The 23,550-nt window shown below is 27.9% G+C and overlaps 1 protein-coding gene across 2 annotated transcripts in view; it reads left to right on the forward strand.

The window, feature by feature from the left end:
• The first annotated feature begins 329 nt into the window (after positions 1–329).
• Positions 330–23,550, forward strand: part of LOC100201859 (uncharacterized) — a 48,866-nt gene continuing 25,645 nt past the window's right edge. Inside the window, exons 1-2 of one of the 2 annotated variants that reach the window (XM_065813532.1) lie at positions 330–496; positions 3,389–3,580. In XM_065813532.1, coding sequence (XP_065669604.1) covers positions 365–496; positions 3,389–3,580 — 324 coding nt within the window. In that variant the 5' untranslated portion in view covers positions 330–364. The remainder of the gene's footprint in view (positions 497–3,388; positions 3,581–23,550) is intronic. The other variant, XM_065813533.1, reaches the window with a different exon arrangement.

A 23,550-nucleotide genomic window follows, 5' to 3' on the forward strand; every position in this document is an offset into this window, starting at 1 on the left:
GTGATCAAAATTTTAGTTTGTCTTCTTCGAAGTATCAGAATTGATGTCCAGAATGATCAATCAGTATACAAATTTTGAATAATTATCCTCAAAAATCTGTAGACACAGGCCAGTTTATTGTTTTGGCAATAACTCTTAATGATAGTTGATGCAAAACTAACTGTTATGCAAACAAAACAGTTGCTAAAGATGGACTGTTTACAGTCAAATTAACGCTAAATAAATTTTGTAAAAGTATTAATGTATAAAAATATATGTTTTCTCTTGGTATTATATGTCTACTTTCTCTAAAATTTTGTTTATTATAATCTAAGGATTTTTCAATAAATAAGATTTTAGTTTAGATATTTTTAAATTATTGTAAATGAATAAAGAAACAGATCCTGATAAAAGTTCATCTGACGAATGCAATGATGAAGATAAAACATCAAAAGATAAAATATTTAAAAAATCTAAATCTGATGGTAACATGACATGGGCAGAAGCTGCAGAAAAGGTATTTTCTACAAATAATAACTAAAAATTTTAACATGCATTAAAACATTTTTTGTTATAAGTTATTTTCTTTTATATATAGTTTTTATTATCGATAGCAAAGTTGCTAGTAAAAGCTCTTTCTTTATAAGTTTATAAAATGTATAAATTAAAAAAAAAAGAGCTATTAACTTAATAATGTAGTTTTCATGTGGAATTTAATTCTAAGTCTAATAGTGTAGTATGAAATGTTACTTTACCAACGCCCAACTAGATAACAACCGAAAATGTTTAAGAAATCACAGAAAATTACTGTTAGAATAAAAAAAGTTTTGTTTAATGTTAAGTGCTTTTGCATTTTTGAATGTTTTAATATTCAGTTAATTAGCCTTTTTTTGATGACTGATTTCATTAAATGCATATACCTCCAATATGCAATCAGTACATCACTAGTAGGGTGGTTCGTAAAAGCAATTTTTTTGAAAATATCAGCTTTAACCTTTTAAATGTGTTTGGTATAGTAAAAGAGCACTAGATTAAAAAATATTTTGAATAAAAAATATATTTAGAGGTTTGTCAAGACTTTTTTATTATCAAAAAAAAAAAAGAAGCAAAATTATATCAAATTTTCAAAAATAATTTTATCGTTTAATAAAAAAGTTGGAGAAAATTTTTTATTAAAAAGCTTGTAAAAATAAAAATGCACTTTTTACATTTTTAGTTAAAAAACTAAATTTTTATCAATATATTGTAAAAGAATCATTTTTATATAAAATAATTATTATTTTTAAATTTTAATATAATATCGCTTCTTTTGAGACCAGGTTGAGATTTTTTCTTATAATATTAAAAACCTGTTAAATATTTAAAGGTCTTAAAGAACCTTAAAAAAAACTTTTTATTCTAAAATTTTCAAAATCCAGTGTTATTTTATTATATTAAAACGATAATTTTCATTTCAACTGGATTATTTATTTACTAGTTGAGAAGGAAACATAATAGCAGAGCTAATCAAGATGAGTTCTTTTCATACTGAGATACTACTCATACGCTGAGTAGGCGGAGCCAAGATTTGAACCTGCAATTCTACTGTTACAGCCAATAACTATTCCAAACTTTTAGCAGCACTCTAACTAACTTAGCTATTCCGGTTCAAATTAAACACATTTAGGAGGTTTAAGCAGACATTTTCAAAAAAATTGCTTTTACAAACCACCCTGATCACTAGATTATGTACAGTCTAGCGAGCATATATCCATTTCCTAATTATTAAAATAATTTCAAAAATCATTTCAATTTTCATTTAACTTAGTGATATATTTAATGATTAAATTTTTATTTTGTTTTAAATTATTGATTAGTTTTGTCACTTGACAAATGTGTTGTTTATTACAAGTATGTTCACTTGAAATAAGCATTATATATAAAATATGTATGATAAAAAAAAGCTATTGCAAAGTAAGAAATATCTTCTTTTGTTATATCGTTGTATTAACATTATAATGATGCTAATATGACGATGTAACAAAAGAAGGTTAAGCAACATTTACACTAAATATTTCTTACTTTTTAAGAGCTTTTTTTTATCATATGTATTTTATATTTAATGCTTATTTCAAGTGCACTAGAAAAAAATATATATATAGATGATCAATCAGTTAATAAATAATAATTATTTATTATTAACATTACAAGTGTTTACCTAATAGTTAGTTTCCTATTTGTAAATATTCTTGAATTTCTTATTAAGATCTTTATTTAAAAATATATAATTTATTAATTGATTGATCAACTATATATATTTTTTTCTAGTGCCAGTGTCTAGATATTCAAAAAGTTTATATTTACATGAGTTATAGAAGAAAAATAATATTTTTCTTACATTAAGGCTAATTAGTTAACAGATTTTGTGGTATCAGATAAGTGCACAAGTCCATTGGATTTCAATTATGTGATAATATCTGGACCCCCCTCCCTTTAAAAAAAAAATAAAGTATCAATATTTTAATAGCACCTTAAATTTGCATACATTTGAAAAAGCATTTATTTATTTTTACAAAGTTAATATTGTTCAGTTTGATTTTTGGTTATTTAATAAATCAAATTGTTTGCTTCATAAAGTAACATATTAATAATATTTTGAATGAGTAAATATATTTCTATTTAAAATTGTTTTTAATTTTTTTTTTTACAATATGTTTTTCATGTGCCTGTGTGGAATGTTCAATAAAAAAATAAAAGGTCAATAGTTAACAACCTCATATATTGACTAAAGTTGCTAATTTGACCTTCCAAACTTGAATTCTTGTCAAGTTTTTTTTTTCCTTTAGTTATTTAGCGTTAATTTCACTCCACTGGTGGTGAAATCCAAAGGTGCCTTTATATTTGATTTGAGTTCTTTTTTTATTACTATTATGTGATTTTATTGCAATGGATTGCAAATTTGATTTTCATGAGAGGTCAATAGTGAAAGATAATCTAAAAAAAAACATAAGTTAAAAGGCTTAGTAAGAGTGTTGCTATTAATGAAAACAATATTGCAATAATAGTTATTATTCTTAGCAGTAAACAGCTTAATTTTGTTTGGATTTAAATTTGCCACTTTAAATGGCAAATTTATATTAAATTGCAGTATGTTATTCCATTTATGTTGTGATTTGTGTTTGGAAAAGTTTTTAACTAGTGAGAAAAGTCTTTTATTATCAGTATTTTCAAATGGAATTTTATTATAATATTTCCAAGTGGAAAACCTCATGATAAATATTCCTAAAGTAATATATTCTAAATAAATACTTCTTACTAAATTCCTCACTATTACTGAAAATTATGTTTCTTTGGTTGGATTTATGCATTTTTAAGTGATGGATTTAAAATCAGTAAGAAATAAAAATTATATTGAAACTTAATTCTTTAGGTGTTATCAAATTTTGATTATCCTTTACCACATAAAGATATTCTAAAGCACATACAAGAAGGCAATTTGAAACAAGTTGGACGTGGCCATTCTGCCCCTCTTGCTGTTCTGAATTCAATGTTAAATTCACACTCTCGTGGTCCTGATGCTGTTTTCTATCGTGCTGAAGGGGCAGCATGTTTTGGATTAAATGTAGGTAAATAGAGAATTTGGGTAATATCAATGATACCGAATTGTTTATGTCAAGTTCTATGTCATTGTCAAATTTTGTATCACAAAACAGAAAACACACAGAAAACAAAATAAAATTCTTCTCCACAGATTTTTTAATCTCTATTTTCAATAGAAATGTTCATTTGTATTTGGGAGTTTAAAAAATTATACCAATTTATTCAATTAAAAGTTTGTTGCTATAAGATGTAACATGGAGAATATAAAAAAAAATTATTAATAAAATTTAAAAAGTTATAATATTACTTTTGTTAAAATAAAAACTTAATATTATTTTTACATTGACCACATAAAAATTAGCCTAAAAAGTTCATACAAAAGTTTGGCAATAAAATTAGAGAGATTAGCAATTTACAAATAATGTATGCAAAATTTATAAAACAATGTTACTTTTGCTTTAAATTAATTTGGTTATCGTTTGAATTTTACTTACAATGGAATTTTTTGGTCTACTTAACTTTAAATAAAAACATGGTATATTTTTTTAGAAAAAAAATTACAGATGTATTTTTGTTTTCAAAAAAATTTTTCAAATAATTATTAAAGTTGATAAAAACTTTTTTCAACTCACTAACCATTGGATTTTTTAAAAGTTTATAATGCCCATTAGCAAATAAGAAATGGCATTTTGTGGAGTTTTGTTTTAAAGTTTCTTGTTTTCTTGTTTTTCTACATTTTCGTTTGATAAATCACATTAAACACTATATATATCAACTAATAGTCCAGAATTTTTTTCTTTATAAAATTATACATTGTATAATATATTTTTTCCTAGAATATTATCTAATAAATTTTGGGTTTTCTTTAATTATTTGAAAACTTTATTAACTATTACATGATATTTTAAAATAGTTTCTTTATTATGTCATGGACTTAGTGTGTTCATTATTAATTAGATAAAGACTAGTGGTATCTATCTGGAATCTGGGATCTAGTGTTTTTTATTAGTGAATTAAAAAAATATTATCAATCATCTTGTTATTTGATATTACAAGATGTAATGTGATTTAAAAAACAAGGTGTGAAATCTGATTAAATAATAGTGAATTTGCAATAGAAATGTGAAATTATTGAGTAGGGACCCTACAGTGCTTAAATTCTTCAAGTCCAAACTAGGTTCAAGGTCACTAGTCCAAACTAGGTTCAAAGTCCAAACTAGGTTCAAGTCCAAACTAGGTCAAGTCCAAATTCTAACTGAGGGACATTTCAAAATTTAAATGTATCTGATTGGTTATCTTTTAAGTTGTTGAATAAATTGTTCATATTCAAGTTTGATATTTTGTTTAAAATTCTTCATATTCTATCCTTATAGAGTTGATCAGTAATACTTTTGTCAATAAACACCTCACTAACTTGTACTCAAGAAAGATGTTTATACACATACCCTAACATCCTTTTAATACTGACTTCAGATACTAGGACTTGTCTTAAACCATTGCATATTTTATATACAAAGTTTGTGTTTTTATCTATGAGTATTTTGGTTATGCTAAAAAGTTTTTTGTTTGGTAACATTTAAATAAGTCTGATAATAAATAACACTGATTACAGCGCACTAAACCACTGAGATATTGAAGATATATGCTTAGGAGAAAAACAAACTGCTTTATAAATCTCTAATAAGCTATATGTATGAGGAAAAAGTGCATATTCTAATTTTAATTGCTCTTAAAGCAATTTTTTTTATGAATTGGTTTTCTACCGTTGACTTAAAAATATTGAAGTAAATAAGAATTAAGTATAGAAATGATCGGTGTGGAATAGATAAGTATAGAAATGGAAAAGTTGGTAAAGACTCGTATTTTACTGGTTTAGATAGTTAGGATATATATATATATATATATATATATATATATATATATATATATATATATATATATATATATATATATATATATATATATATATATACAGTATTGGACAAAACGAGTGCAACCAAATAATGCTAATTTAGTTTCTTTATATAAAAGTGCTGGATTTTTCAATTTAGAGAAATAACTATGTAACTGTTTAGAGACAAAGTTCTTCAAGTTTTATTTATCACAAAGTTCATTATTTGTACACGAAAATTAATAAATTAATCAAAAGTATTAAAAAAAAGTTGATTTCCTTCTGGACAAAACAAGTGCAACTCGACAAAATGTTGACCAAGCTGTATTTTGCTATCAATATTTCATGGCGAATCCTTTGTTGTCGATCACAGCCTTGCATCTTCAAGGCATAGATTTGATCAGGTGATCAATGAAACTTTGTGGAATAGCTGCCCAGGCCTTTTGGATTTGTTCAAACAGTTGATCCTTATTACGAACACCTTCACAATTAATTCTGCAGTTGACGATCTCCCACAGGTTCTCAATAGGGTTGAGATCCGGAGATTGAGGCGGCAAATCCATCACCGATAGGTGGTTGTCTTGAAGCCACTGCTTGAATACTTTTGCAGTGTGTTTCGGATCGTTGTCTTGCTGAAAAACCCATTTTATTGGCATATTCCATTCAGCATGAGGTAACTTAACAGCTTTCAGGATATTTTTATACATGAAACGGTCCATTATTCCATCGTTTCGATGTATTGGACCTAGACCGTTAGCAGAAAAACACCCCAGACCATTACATTGCCTCTACCATGCTTCACGGTCTTATGGCAGTGGCGTAAATTAAGGCATTTTCTGGCCAGTCAATGTACACGGGAAATGCCATCGCTCCCAATGATTTTGAACTTCGATTCATCACTGAACAGGACAGTTCGCCATTTCTGCACATTCCAGTCAATATGAGATGTAGCAAACAGGAGTCTTTTCTTCTGGTTTTTTAGTGAAATCAGCGGTTTCTTTGCAGGGCGTCGAGAAAACAATCCGGCTTCAACAGCACGTTGTCTGATTGTTCGGCCCGATACAGGCAACTCTAATTGCTTTTTTATCTCGACTGACGATATCCAGGGATCCTTCTTGACGGATCTGACGATCATAGAATGATCTCTAGAAGTGGTGGAACGCGGTCTTCCACCTTTGTTATCTGCTGTCAACTTCCCCATAGAACGATATTTGGAACATAGTCTTGATATGGTCCATTTTTTCACGCGATATTTATCACAAATACTTTTTTGCGACATTCCACTTATGTAATCGCCAATAATTTTCTTTCTTAGTTCCAATCCAAGACTGTCGGGAGCCATTTTTGCACTTGAAGTCGTAAAAATAATAAAAATAAATAATCACGCTTCTCAAACTTACCACGTTACATTTACCTTGTGATGATACAATAATGCTTGGTGGAACACAACGTCTTGATTGGATGTGGACTGTATTGATGTAATGAAATGCTTGTTGTATTTCACTTCTTGTATTGATGTTCTTCGATAAAACACTTTGATAAAACTCACTTCGATAAACTGTCTTGATAATGCTGACTGATTGACTTCCATATACTGACTGAATTACATGTCGATTTACATGTCTCTTATATAGTAAAATGAACCTGTTCTGGAAGATTCTAGAGGCTTCTTTTCGATGCTTCTGGAAGCTTCTGGATGCATCTGGATGCTACTGAATGTTTCTGGATATTTCTGGATGCTACTGGATGCTTCTGCATGCTTCTTCTGGAAACTTCTGCATGCTTCTGGAAACTTCTGGATACTTCCTTTAATTATTGAAAAACTTCCGTGACGTTGACACGGACCAGACTTAAGAAAATGAAACAAACCAAAAAAGTTGCACTTGTTTTGTCCGCTGCAAAATGGCACTTGTCAATGAAATTCTGCCTATGTGCTGTCACTTGTCAGCTGATTGCTCATGTCATGGCATGCTATGACTCCAGACTCCTGATCTGTTTGCTGTGATAGTATAGTTCGTTTTCGTTTTTAAGACATGTAAAATTAGGAACACTTAGTAAAGTACTGCGCTCAACTTAGTTTCTCCGCGCAGCGGCCTTGCTCGGCAAGGTTTGTGTTTCGGAGTTAAAGAGTTGAGAGAGGGTTGCACCACGAATATTAACTAAAAAAAAATAAAAAACACAAAAAAATGAGTAGCCTCCTCGACTGTAGTGGCCCCCCTCGGGCCTTGGGGAGGTGAATAATCTAAAAATATATATATATATATATATATATATTTGGGTGATTCTAAAAACAAATTTTTTTGAAATTGTCTGCTGTCACCCCCTAAAAGTGTTCTATGTAATAAATTAATACTAAATTATAAAAATTTTGGAATAAAATAAAAATTTCAAAGGTTGCTCAAGACCCTTAAACATCAGACAGGTCCCTAATATTTTGAAAAAAAAGTTCTTCAAAAGCATTTCATGTTGGGTCTCAAAAGAAGTGAAATTTTATAAAATTTTTAAAAAAATGTCATTGCAATAAATGAATGGTTTTTAAATAAATTTAAAATCGTTTCTTTGAATTCACTCATATTTTTCTATGTATGAATTTTCAAATAAACAGCAAAAGAGTTATGTATAAAATAGAGACTGGTAATGAATAGGATGAACAACACTTTCATTTTTAACACAAATTGAATCAAAATAAAGTACTAGTTAAATAGAAGAAAAAACTCTACATTTGAAAGTTAAAGCTAACAAAATATGATATAAAAATACAAATTTAAAAAATAAAACCAAATATTTGCAAATCTCATTCATTTAGTTTTTATCAATATAATCAGTTTGCATCAAATGTAAAGAAAAGAAATAAGTCATTTTATATTTGAAAAAACCTGAAACAAATTAAACTGAATTATTTTTGAGTTACCCAGCTAACGCAAAATGTTCAATTCCGCGAATGTTACAAACACATTCAACAAAAATTCATAGAACGTTAATAAACAATTGCAACGTTTGTTGAACGTTTCGTGTTAGCTGGATAGTTCTTTAGTTAAATAAATTTGTGATAATTTAGTCAATTGCCGAAGTTTAAAAAATTTAATGTCCATGAAGACAATAAAAATATGAAAAGCAAATTTTAATTTTATAATGTTTCATATGTGTGTTTTGGTAATGCTGATGCAGTATGGCGCCCAAAAAGTTATTTACCACTTTTCTAAAGTTTTTTAAAAGAAAAAAGATGTTTTTATTTTAAATACAGGACTTAGTACATAACAAATTTTTTGTTTATTTTAGCTTTTTTTTATTTATTTATATTTTTTTTTTGAAAAATACAATAGATTTAAAAATAGTTACATGCTGTAACTAGTTTGAAATTATCATTTGGTTACTAATCAAATGATAGTTTAAAATTATCATTTGGTTACTAATCAAATGATAGTTTAAAAGAATTTAAATAATTAAATGTATGAAAAATTAGCTTTTTAAAAAAAAAATAGAACAATTTAAAAAAATTGAAATTAATGTTTTATTTCAAAATTTTAATTGAATAGAAGTATAAAGGCTTTAATATTCTTATATACAGTTAAAAAATTTTTTTTTTTTTTGAATGGAAAACAAAAATATTGTTTTTTTAATTAACTTCTTTACATAACAGAAACCATTGTATACATTCATTAAAACTAGAGGTATTTATATAAAAAACATAAAACATAAAAACAAGTACCTTTAAAGTTAAAGTAATTTAAGGTACTTAAGTAGGGTTTGTAATCCCGTGCTATATTTAAAATCCCGGGATTTCGGGATTACATTTACCTATTCCCGGGATCCCGGGATTTTGAAATACCTGTTTTTGAAAGATTTTAACATATTATTTTAGAAAAATTTTAAGGAAATTAATAAGACATTTAAAGTATGTTTAGAAAAAACTTACAAATTTCAAGGAAGTTCTTTGGTTTGTTAATATTATACATACTTAATTATTAAATTATAAAGATGTTGTTTTTGTAGATATAATATATGTATGCAATTATTTTTGATTATTCTTAAAATACGTTTTGAGGAAGCAGAGCACATCCAAAGTTTCATCCCCCAGACGACTTCTTATTTTTGTTGCAAAAAGTCCGGCCGCAGAAAAAGCACGTTCTGATTCCACATTGGTAGGCTTAATAGTCATTAAAAAATCATACGCTCTTTGCAAAAAATCACCACGTGTTCCTCCATTTTCAAACAACACCATTTCATTTTGAATTTTCATCGATAACGTCTCACATCGAGTTGGTATGCTGGGCAAATGTGTTTTTTTAATAGCTTTATTAAGTTTGTCTGTGATTCTTTTGCTGTTTTTAAGAGCAAAAGAAAGAGATTTAGATGAAGAGTCAGAAGAATCAGAAACAATTTCGAGTAGTGCCTCATTTGAAACAGAAAGTTCAACTTCTGATTCAGACTCATTAGCTGTTAATGATGTAGCTGGATTTGTAGCGTCTAGTCTTTCAAGTAACTCAACTATTAATTTGCGACATTTTATTGAAGTCGGAACTGTTACTAGCTCTATTTCAGATTCGGACTGAATGTTGGTTCTACCATTGTGCAGATACTGAAGGATCCCACTTGCATCGGTACGCCTTTGTTGCATTCGAAGAACGAGAGATGAATGCAACTTTTGACTTATAACGTTGTTAGCATCTTTAAGTTTTTTTAACATTAAAGTTATGACAACATCGGCTGTAAACAAATTAGCATCCCGACGGCAAAGGGCCTCAACTGTTGCTTTTACTGAAAGTAGCGCATTAATGATAGCAGATACAGTTTTAAGCTCAATATTAGATAAAGCCAAAGATTCACCTTCCGGTAGACTTATGTCTATTAATGCCTTTTGTATACAATTTTTTAATAAATAGACGCGTTGAAGCATTGACAAAAGACTATTCCATCTTGTCTTGCAGTCTTTAATTAGAGCTATTTGTTTCCCAAATTCAGCCGCAACATACTTCTGCAAGATATTTTTTTTTTTTTGGTGATCGTCTGAACATTACTATTACTTGTCGTATCTTTTTGATCACTGGACCACAATTTGCCTCAGTAACATCAAATTCGTTTCCTCGATGCCAATTATGACTAGCATCAAGATCAACCAGTTTATCGTTGTCAGAAAAATCATCATCCTCGCAAGAGTTACTCTCTGAAAAATCGTCTTCTATATCTGATTGTTTGTCTTCGTCGAATTGCTGATCTATTTCTCTTTCTACATCCTGCTTTTGATATAGTACTTCAATAACGGCCAGTTGCACACCATGGGCAAAACATAACTGTTGATTTACAGGTAATATTCTCCCAACCTTTTTCATCACACTTGCTCCGTCAGTCATAATACCAACAATATCTTTTCTCAAATCAAGTCCATGTTGTGCAAGCTATTGTTCTAATAGCTCAATACACTTATCTGCAGACATTGATCCCGTTATACGAATTAAGCCTAAGCTCCAGAACTGACAATTTCGTGCATGTAAATTAATATTCATGTAGCAACGGTTACACAATGATGTCCATTCATCAAAAGATAAAGAAAATCTTTCTCCTACACCGAATTCAGGTTTTTTTTTGCTAGCTATTTCAGTAATAAAAAAACTCCTTATTTTTTTGCTGTAATCTACAACCATTTTACGCACAGTGTTGACTGTTGTGGGTAAACTTTTGAATCCTATAGCTATAAGACCTGCACGTATATCACTAGAACGACATATCACGTTGAACGAAAACCCATCAATGGCTGTTAATCGTGCAAGTGTAGCAGGAAGTAATTTTTCTTCTTGCTCCAATATTGGAAAATAATTGGTAACGTTTTGTTTTTTTTTATTGGTGGTTCATCTCGTGTGTTTACTGAAATAGTAGTTGGTGTGAGGTTAATTTTATGGACGGAAAGTAAGTGCGTATGGAGACCTTTCGTTGAACCACCTCCAATTTTTAAAATTTTTTTGCAGTCAGTAGACTTACACATTGCTGTTTGCCCTTTTTCTTCTCTTAAAAAATGTTTCCAAACAGCAGAATTACTTTTTTTGTCATTTTCCATGTACGAAGCCATTATAATTTTAGAAAATTTACTGTTCAAAAAACCAGCAATTTTATTTTTTATTAAAACTTGTACTTTAAAATAGTCACAAACAGATAACATCTATTCGAGATAAAAATTGTCAGAAACTTGAATAAATGCGACTAAGCACCAAAAATTTTTAAGAATGTAATTGCAATCCAATTTCAATTGTTATAACAACTTTAATCCAATTATTCAAAAACATAACTGCAAGAATTTCGAAGTTGTTAAGTTCGAATTTTAATGCGATCAAACGAAAAAAATAATTTAATTTAAAAATTTTCAACTGAAAACGATTTCAAAAAAAATCCTGGGATTAAATGCTTAATCCCAGGATTTCGGGATTGTTAAAAACCAGGGAATCCCGGGATTTCGGAATCCCAGGATCCCGGTATTCCCAACCCTATACTTAAGCAATCGAGTAAAGTAACGTAAAACATTTAAGAATTGAAATGTAATTAAAATATGTAATAAATACAAATTTTTTTACATTACATTTTGCATTGAAACAAGATACATTTTGAATTTTTTTAAACTAAGTATGGGATGTAATAAATTAAATGGCAGCAGCCATAATAAAAATACATCAACCTATAAACAATTTTTTTTTGACAATAAGTTCTACATTAAAAATAACCAGCAACCAAAATGTGTGAAGAAGAAATTAAGAAGTGTAATGAGGCTCAGACTGACATTAAGGAACAACTAATGGAAGCTTTAAGTCGTGCAAAGATAAATGATATTCCTGAAAGTACCCAAACAACTTATCTCATGAAATATTAAACTTAAGCAAAATGGGAAACCAAGTTTGCATTTGCCATATATTGAGCAATAAAACATAGTCAGTTAGCAACTCTCCTGCTGTTATCATGCAAAGTTCATAAATATTTCACCATAAAGAATGTTGTTTTTGGAGAGGCTTAAGACTCCATTGGGTAGTAAATATAGTTGTTATTTAAGGTTACAGAGAGATGGTTTTCATATGGTGTAACATTTAAAAGCTTAGTATCATGGTATATGGTTTAGTTAGATGCGTTAGATGTGAGGCCAAGGGATTGATAGAAGAACTTTATTAGGTTGGTGCAAAAGTAAATTTGCATAATTTCAAAGTCAAATATGATGTACATGTGTAGTGCTAATGCAAACAATATATATATTAGTTGAAAGAGCAATCTTTTGTGTACATTTTAAATTATAAATTCTAATTTTTTAATAACATTGTATATATATAATTCTTTTTTAGAAAATGTCCATAGAAAAAATATATTTTAGACATTGCATGTTGTACAAATTTCAGCAGGGTAAAAATGTAACAAAAGCGACAGAAGCGATTTGTTCTGTTTACGGTGTGGATGCTCTAAATGTTTGCGTTTGCCAGAAGTGGTTTGCTAAGTTTCACAGGGGAGATTTTGATCTTGAGGACAAAGAATGTTCAGGAAGGCCGCAAGAACTGGAAACAGACAATTTAGAGGAATTGCTCAAGAATTAGCAGAACAACTTGGAGTTGATCATTTGACTGTTTTAAGACAATTACACGACATGGGAAAGGTTCAAAAGGTCGGAAAATGGGTTCCACATGACTTGACTGAAAACAACAAAATGCAATGTTTGAGCACCTGTATTTCTCATATAGCTAAGTACAACAAAAAAAGTGGTTGAGTCCTAGTCAATCAGCATCTGCTGATTGACTAGGACTCAACCACTGCTGATTTTTTACGGGATAAATCATTCAAAGAAAATCAAGATTTACAAAATCAGCTAGATGCCTATTTCGAAGCAAAGCCCCAGTCTTTCTACAGAGATGGAATTCGTCAGTTGGTCACAAAATGGCAAAAGGTCATAGATAGCCAATGAAATTATTTTGATGACGAATGACTTCTTAATTTTAACTATATTTAATAAATAGCTCTGGAAAAAAAAAACTTTTTTTTGCACCAACCTAATAGTTATTTACTGCAAACAACTATTGCAGTACTGTTGATATTCCTATATTAATGAATAGCAAACCTCTAGGTCCTCTTCTTTACTTTTTTTGGATTATCGTTTACTACTGACCTTTCATGGAAACCATATATACAATGGATTGCTAAATAAGCATCTATTAAGGATGTATCTCTTTATTGTGCTCGCCATTTTCTCTTCCCTGATTCCATTCTCTACCTCTACAAATTTATTATTCATCCTTGTCTGGAATACTGTTGTCATATTTGGGCTGGTTCTTCTAATGATGCTCTTTCTCTTCTAGACAAGGTCTAAAAACACATTGTAAATGTTGTTGGACCTGCTTTATCTGCTAAGCTTGAGCCTTTTTCCCATTGTCAGAAAGTTGCATCTCTTTTTCTTTTCTACACACGCTACCATGGTTGCTGCTCAAAGGAGCTATCATCTCTAGTTCCATCAACTAAAAGTCATTCTCACTTGATTTGTCATTCATCGAAGTCTCATTTTTTTGCTATCTGTCCCTGCATGTTCCAAAAACTTTTGTTTGTCTAGTTTTTTTCCCCACACTTCAATCCTTTGGAACTCTCTCCCATCTTCATGTATTCCTGACTTATATAGCCTTCAATTTTTTAAGTCTTCTGTAAACCATTTCTTTGCTCTATAACTCTATTCTTTTTTTCTAGTAACTCCCAACTTAATAGTGATTGCTTGCAGCCTTGTTTGGAGTGAATCAGAATTAAAAAAAAAAAATTTGCTTGTCAATTTACATTAATTGGTTTTGTTTATTTCCTCAAAGACAGAATCTAATTTATTTAGACAATTTCTAATTTATTTCCTAATTTATTTATTAGACATAATCTAATTTATTTAGTAAGCTTTTAAAGCCTTTCATCAATAAGTTCAGCTTATCAATGAAATATATTAAAAATTTAAATTTACTCAGCTGCTAAAAATAAGCAACCACCCCTTGTTTAAAGAGCACTCAAACTTATTCCTGAATATTTTAAGTGAATGAGTGAGATTAGCTCATAAGCTATGAGGAAACAACTGCTATAGATGCATAAAAAAAAATTCATAATTTTAAATAAAAAATTTAAGTCTCCTTCTTGTAAGAAGTTTCAAATGAAATTTGCAAATTATTTCAAAGTATAAGATTGAAAGTTTGCAAGATTGCACAGTAATGATAGAAATCCAATTTCAACTTTGCATATATATCAACTATAACATTTTACGTATTGTAACAAATGAAATTCATTACGTTACATGCAAAATGTCTGTTATTTTTATGTAACCAAGATGTAACATATTACATAACGACATGTAGCATTTCACCTGAGATTTAACAATCTAACCTATGATATCTTTATAATAAAATGTGTTTTTCTTTATTAGATATCTTTAAATGATATATATATATATATATATATATATATATATATATATATATATATATATATATATATATATATATATATATATATATATATATATACATATATACACATATGCGCATATATACATATATACATACATACATATATATATATATATATATATATATATATATATATATATATATATATATATATATATATATATATATATATATATATATATATATATATATATATATGTATATATATATATATGTATACATGTATGTATGTATGTATAGGGTTGTTATCTGTCAAATATGTCTGAGACATATTTTTTGCCGACATAAAAAATATGTCAGACATATTTTCCATTGTCATATTTTGACATATTTTTATGTCTGAATTATTTTCTGCTGACATAAAATATGTCTGACATATTTTCCATTGACATATTTTGACATAATTTTATGTCTGAATTATTTTCTGCTGACATAAAATATGTCAAACATATTTTCTATTGACATATTTTGACATAATTTTATGTCTGAATTATTTTCTGCTGACATAAAATATGTCAGACATATTTTCTATCGACATAATTTGACATAATTTTATATCTGAATTATTTGCTGCTTGATATTCTTGAAGAAAAAATCAATCTAACAAATTTATTGTGCATTTCAACTTAATTTACAGAGTTAAGTGAAAATAGTTTAACAAATTTGGTGCTTTTTTGCAATCAATTATGCTTCATAAAACTTTTACTTTAAACCCTGTAAGCAAACATCAGTTGTTTCATAAAGGTCTTTTTCTGCCCTTTTTAGCGATATATCATTTGATAGTATTGACTAATATTGGCATTTATTGACTTATTTATTGATTATGACTTATTTATTGATTATGACTAATATTGACATTGATAGTATTGACTAATTTTGACATTTGATAGTATTGACTAATATTGACTAGTATTGAGGCATCATTTGATAGTATTTGATAGTATTGATTAGTATTGGCGCTTTCCCTTATTAGAATGTAAAAACCATCTCAAGCTCAGTTTTTATTACTGAAAGTGGTTTTTATTAGTATGATTAAACTTAAAATTATTTCTTTGATTAAAATAATAATAATAATAAAAAAACTTTTTTAGTTATTTTTAATTATTAGTTGATCCTGAAAAAGATTTCATTATGAAAAATTGAATTCAAAAGATTCTATGAAAAAAACGGTTCACAAAATTTCAAAAAATTCGTGCCAAATTAAATTCATTTAAGCTGAAGAATTTGAAATATTTCACAAAAGTTATATTCATCTCATTAAATTCTTATTAAGAAGACTAACCGGTAAAAATTTATAACTAATTACGAATAATATACTTTTAGTTATAATAGTTATGATTTATTTAACAATAAAATAATTGACAATTGCATTATAACAGCATAATTAACTGCCATAAACTTGCATAAAATGTTTTGAATGAAATATATATTGGAATAATTATTTTTTTTGTTTTCCTTACGATTTAAAGTCAAAAATTAGGAATATAATTTATTGAATGAATCAACTATTAGTTAAAAATAATTTAAAATGTTTTTTTTTTAATATTATTTTAATCAAGCGAATAATTTTAAGTTTAGTCATTAATAAAAACCATTTTCAGTAATAAAAACTCAGCTTGAGATGGTTTTTACATTCTAATCCATACAAATCAATACTATCAAATACTATCAAATGATGCATCAATACTTGTCGATACTCTCAAATGATACATCGCTAAAAATACTTTGTCAATACTATCAAATGATACATCGCTAAAAAGGGCAGAAAAAGACCTTTATGAAACAAAAGATGTTTGCTTATAGGATTTAAAATAAATGTTTTATGAACCATAACACAGGTCAACAAAAACAAAATTTTTTTCTGGTGCCAAGAAAACAATTTGTTTTTTATGTAGGATTTCTTATTTTGATTTCAAATATGCAACTCATTTTTTACCATCACGTCAAGTTGTAAAGATATTTGGGTCCCTAATATTGTCAAAAAAAAGTTGTTCAAAAGTATGTCAACCTGAGTCTCAAAAGAAGCGTATTTTCATAGAGATTTTAAAGATGTTATTCATTTGTAATAAAAAGTAAGTATTTTTTGTGTTATTGCTGAAAAACATTTTGTTGACATTTTTTTAAGAGTCTTTAGCATTTTTTTAAATAATTTTTTTGCCAAAAAATTTTAAGGAAAAATTTTTATGTTTTTTAAAATCTCTATACTATCTTCTAAAATACGCTTTTTTTGAGAACCAAGTTGACATACTTTTGACAATATTAGGGACTTTACCCCAAATATTAAAGATCTGAACCCAAATATCTTTACAACTTGACGTGATGGTAAAAAATGAGTTGCATATTTGAAATCAAAATGTGAAATGCAATCCAAAAAACAAATTGTTTGCTCGGCACCAGAAAAAAAAAAATTTTTGTGTTGACCTTCAATTATAATTGATTGCAAAAAAGCAACAAATTTGTTAAACTATTTTCACTTAACTCTGTAAATTAAGTTGAAATGCACAATAAATTTGTTAGATTGATTTTTTCTTCAAGAATATCAAACAGCAAATAATTCAGATATAAAATTATGTCAAAATATGTCGATAGAAAATATGTCTGACATATTTTATGTCAGCAGAAAATCATTCAGACATAAAATTATGTCAAATTATGTCGATAGAAAAAATGTCTGACATATTTTATGTCAGCAGAAAATAATTCAGACATAAAATTATGTCAAAATATGTCGACAGAAAATATGTCTGACATATTTTATGTCAGCAGAAAATCATTCAGACATAAAATTATGTCAAATTATGTCGATAGAAAATATGTCTGACATATTTTATGTCAGCAGAAAATAATTCAGACATAAAATTATCAAAATATGTCGACAGAAAATATGTCTGACATATTTTATGTCAGCAGAAAATCATTCAGACATAAAATTATGTCAAAATATGTCAATAGAAAATATGTCTGACATATTTTATGTCAGCAGAAAATCATTCAGACATAAAATTATGTCAAAATATGTCGATAGAAAATATCTGACATTTCATGTCAGCAGAAAATAATTCAGACATAAAATTATGTCAAAATATGTCGATAGAAAATATGTCTGACATATTTTATGTCATTAGAAAATAATTCAGACATAAAATTATGTCAAAATATGTCAATCGAAAATATGTGGGACATATTTTATGTCGGCAGAAAATATGTCTGAAAATATGTCGACAGATCTGCCAGACATATTATGTCGTAACAACTCTGTATGTATATGTATGTATATATATGTATATATATGTATATATATGTGTATATATATATATATATATATATATATATATATATATATATATATATATATATATATATATATATATATATATATATATATATATATATATATGTATATATATTAGAGATGGGAATCGAACCCTTTTTTTAAAGTTCGGGTCCAGTTTGTTTCGGTTATATCTAATGTTCAAGTTCGGTCTTAAGCACAGTTAAGGTTCGGTTCGGTATCAACACAACTGTTTTTTTATTAGTTACAAAGCTTTACATCCACAATGATAAAACACAAATAAATTAAAGTAATATTAAGTAGTTAAAGCATTGCAAATAACTTGAAATATTTTTATACTGCAACTTCAAAAGTTCAAAAAACAATGCAGTTGCTAATAACTGCAGTTAAAGTGCACAAAACATTAAAGCATCAACTTTCTGAACACAAATAGCGGTAGCTTAAGTAGCCTACTGTCATTCTAGTAATCAGGGCTGCATGTTGTATTTGAGAAATATCAGCATTTCCAATGTTTCTGGTTTTAGGCGAGCCCTGCGCTCACTCATCATCACCCCACACACTGAAAACACTCTTTCACTGGCAGTACTTGTAGCAGGATTAGCCAACATCTTTCTACCAATCAACGCCATCGTCGGAAGCTTATGTTCACGGTCATTGTCTTACCAGAATTGCAATGCATCACACGCTGTCACGGGCAGCGCCAAGTATTTGTCAAGTTCATGTCTTGTGTGACAAGTATTTGTAAGAAGGAACAATAAGTGTTGATAGCTTGTGCAAAGGATGAATAATATACTTTTCATTCAAGCTGGACAGAAAAGCTGCCTTCAAATCATGCATACTGTCGCTGTCTGAACCATCTTACAAACTAACCGAAGACAAAGTAGCATTGGCCATACATCAGGGGACATCGGCACATTGTCATGGACAATTGTACAGTAGCCTTAATTGTACAGTATGCAAAAATTCTACGACCTCATGCAACAATTTTTCATTAACGTTGTTCAGTTGCTCAAGTTTATCAAACTGCTTTGAATCAGCAAGAATTGGCTTGACATGATCTAACTGGCATGACAATGATTGCAAAAGAAAAAATTGACTGTTCCAACGTGTTGCAACATCCTGTTTGAGAGTATGATTTAGTTCCTGGTTTTTCCCACTATGTTTAAAGTAGCCCACCATTTCCTATGAAGTCTTGATCATTTCATGAAATAAATTAGCACCAGGGGATTTCAAAGCCTTTTCAACAGCTAAATTCAGATTATAAGTTGCACAGCTAAGTTTAACATTGTTGCAATAAGCCGACTTCATATTACTCCCATTATCAGTCACAAATACCAAATTGTCACTTTTTATAGTCTGAGGGAAAAGTTTTTTAAGTATTTCAGCTGTCTTTGTTTTTACGGCAATGCCACTTACTAAACTCAAACAATCTAATACACTTACTTATAAGGCAATAACTGCTGTTAATGTAATGTGCTGTAAAAGTCTGATAAGAGTATTTTAGAATGTCATCGGTCCAGTGATCAGTTGTTATTGCATTATGTGTAACCCCAGCAAGTTCGTTTTTCAAGTTCGCTTTCGAACACATTTGTTGTATAACTTTGGTAGTAGTGCCTTAGACAGCATTGTTCGATCACACAAAATATCCTCAAGTTGCATTGTTCTATACTTCGATCCAATATCAATCATTGTTTGAGCAAAGTGACGGAACCCATCATCCTGAACACATGAGAATGGCTGAATGTCTTTTGCAATCATGTATAGGGCTGTACGTTGAGCATTTTCACATATGTGTTTAGGAACCTGTAAAGTATAAAGCAATAAACAATAGACATTAAATACATAGCAATATATAATGGCTTTTGTTTTGTACTACAAAAAACATTGTAATTCTAAAATATTGCTAACAACTTGTAACAAATATATTTTGCTATCAATGGTAGCAAGTAACAAAGTGAAGCAAGTGAAAAGTTAAAACGGTAAATAGAAAAAAGCAAGATCCGCTAACTATATTTACTAACCTCTGTCTTTTTAGGTAAAAAGCTTGTCATTTTTAATTGTCCAGGTTCAAATTTGATCTTATTGATGTGTGATGTATTATGTCTTTGTAAAGTTGTAGTATGACCAATTGGCACTGACAACCATAATCCATACTGCTTACAAATGGCAAACTCCTTGACAACCTGTTGATCATAACATGATTACTCACAGTTATACAAAATAAAAATAAAATGTATTGTAACTAAGTTCAATTGACTCTATTTAGCATTTAATATTCAATTATCAAACCTGAATGCTGCTTAGTTTGGCATTGTGTGCAATATGCAATGCCTGAGAGATGCAGGTGATTATTGATTTAATGAAATATTTATAAAACTAAATAATTATATATGCAGTAAGTCTAGCGACAAACCTCATCCCCAACTTCAACACAACGGAAGCGTGTCCAGCATTCACTCTTTGTCCATGATGCAGGTACTAAGCGAGCCGCTCTGTCTGTTATCAATTTCTCCAACAGTTTTTTAGTCAATTTACAAGTTAATTTACTGTTACTCATTATTACTAAAATATTATGTAATTATTGCAATCATTATTTGATATGAATGAAAACTCAGAACATTAACAACACCTCAATATTTCAAATGTTTAGAAACAACATTTCCGTTTTGGTTAGTAATGTTTTAAATTGTAAACTTATCGCGAGGTTAGAATTATTTTGTTTTATTTCCCATTTTAAGCGTTGGGAGAAAATTTTTGATTTTTTTCTAAAAGTAAAAATTACCTAAAATTTTAGCTTAGTTTTTAAAGAAATAATAACTTATACTTTAAATAATTTTGATTTAACCAAATTGTTTAGAAAAAAATTTAAAAATAAAATATATTTTAAAAGTAATTATTACTTACTAAAATTACTAACTCATTTTCTTCCAACACTTGAAATTAGAGATAGAACAAAATAATTCTAAACTCGTGGTATGTTATGCATTAGGTTATGTATTATGTTATGTATCATGTTATGTATCATGTTATGTATTGTAATGATGTGCGAATTGCAAAATTTTCACTTTTTCAAGCCTCTATTTGACTTGGTTAGGGTAAGGACAGTTGGTTTGATTCGGTTCATTCCCAACAGTTTTAAAGTTCGGGTTCAGTTCGGTTTGTTTCCCATCTCTAATATATATGTATGTATATATATGTATATATATATATATATATATATGTATGTATATATATATATATATATGTATATATGTGTATATATATATATATATATATATATATATATATATATATATATATATATATATATATATATATATATATATATATAAATCTCTAACTGTGAAAGACAAAAAAAAAATTGGTAAGATAGCTTAAAAAAAGGGGACAGATATTGCACTGGATGTTGGAATGTGCAAATACACAATTAATCAGTTACAACTAATTAATGTATTTGATTAATAATATTAAAACATAGGTAAGGTTGGCATTTTATATACACTTTTGCTTGTTAGTTTATAAAAACTGGTAAAGTATTATGCTTATATTATTGACAAAAAAAAAAAAAATGTAATGTAGCATAAGAAAATCTAGATACATCTCAAATATAGATTTTTTAAATGTTACATTACTTCTCAGTTAACACTTTTTCAATATTGCACTTTTAGAAGTTTAAAATAAAAAGCAATTGAGGTGTAACTTTGGAAGTTGAAATTTTATTTTTTTTGTGACAAATTAGTTACAAAAAAAAAAAATAAAGTAACTAATTAAGAAAAATATATTTTACATTAGAAATAAACAATGATAATTAGTAATTTTTGAAAAAATATTTTTAAATTACAAATGTCTCGACAAGTGCTCTGTAACTCATCAATGAGTTACGGTATTTAACAAAATTGTTTTATTAACAATATTATTTATAAATAATATTGTTATTAAACAATTGTTATAAATACAAATTTTTTTACATTACATAACATCTTTTTTTTTTTTTAAGCGTAACCAATCGAGATATTTTACGTCTCAAATCTAGATTTAGTTTCGTTACGTTACATTTTAATTGGTTACACTTAAAAAATTTTTTAAAAAATTTATTTTCTAATTTATGCTAATTCATAATTTTTGCAGCATGATTTTTGTCAATAAATAGCTATATTTAATGAATAAAATGAGGTATCAACCTAAAATTTTATACATAAGCATTCTCATTTTTGAAGAGGTTCCAAGAGACAAGCTGTGTTCATATTAAAGAGAATGTTTAAAAAGAATGTTTTGACAGAACTTTTTTAATACAAAATAATGAAAATATATCAAGAAAAACTATGTAGTTTTAGTCAAAGCTTCCATTATCTATTTTAGTCCTTCGCTTTTTTGATGCAGTCTGCAGATTTTATAATTTGTTCAATTTTTATAAGAAATTTAGAAATTCTTTATAATTGTTTTTTTTCTTCATAAATTACTAAACAATTTGTTTAGTTATTTTATTTTCTAACTTTCACAAAACTAACTTTGTAGTTTTAGTCAAAGCAAACTTTATAAAACTCATTCTTGGTTGACTCGTCATTCAGCAAAATTGCATCCTTTTACTGTATCTGTCCCTTCATGCTCTAAAAATTTTTGATCCTCTAGTTTTTTTTCTTGCACACCAATGCTTTGGAACTAATAAAAAGATTTATATTGTCTTCTTGAAAAGAGCATTTATACTATTAAATTATTAATACTGTTTACACTATTTATATTATTTATAATAAGCTTTAAGATATTATTTAAGCACAAGATCAAAAAAAAGAAAAGAAAATGGAAAGCCACATTCAAAATTAATTAATAACACATAATAAAAAAATATAATATTTTAGTTAAGTAATGATAGTAATTGTTGAAAACTGAAAAAAAATTCAAATTGTAATTTATTAAAATGTCATCAAAACAAGTTGAAAATTGGGGGAAAGTCTTTAACACTTGTAAAGAAAATCTTGGAACTACAAACAAGTCTCAAAAACTTTTGAAAGAAATCCAGGTTTGTCTGATAGAGAAATCCAGGCTTGTCTAATAGATAAGCTTTAAAAAAAATAGAGAAAAAGCTAAAAAGTTTTAAATACCCAAATCATTCTAACAAAAATCTTTACATCCATGTTTTGACAAAATTAAATGGCTGCATTTTGATGGACAACAAAACTTACATAAAATGTGACTTTAATTTCCTGGTGACAAATATTATACTTTAATTTTTTGTGGCAAGCAATTTGTGGTTCTAAAAAAGTAGAGTTTTTGTTAACTTTAAATCAAAGTTCAAGAAATTTGTTAAAAAAACTGTTGTTTTTAATATTTTTAAAAAGATTTTCCTTTTTTATTATTTTTAT

Source organism: Hydra vulgaris, chromosome 12, assembly GCF_038396675.1.
Source record: "Hydra vulgaris chromosome 12, alternate assembly HydraT2T_AEP".
NCBI lineage: Eukaryota > Metazoa > Cnidaria > Hydrozoa > Anthoathecata > Hydridae > Hydra > Hydra vulgaris.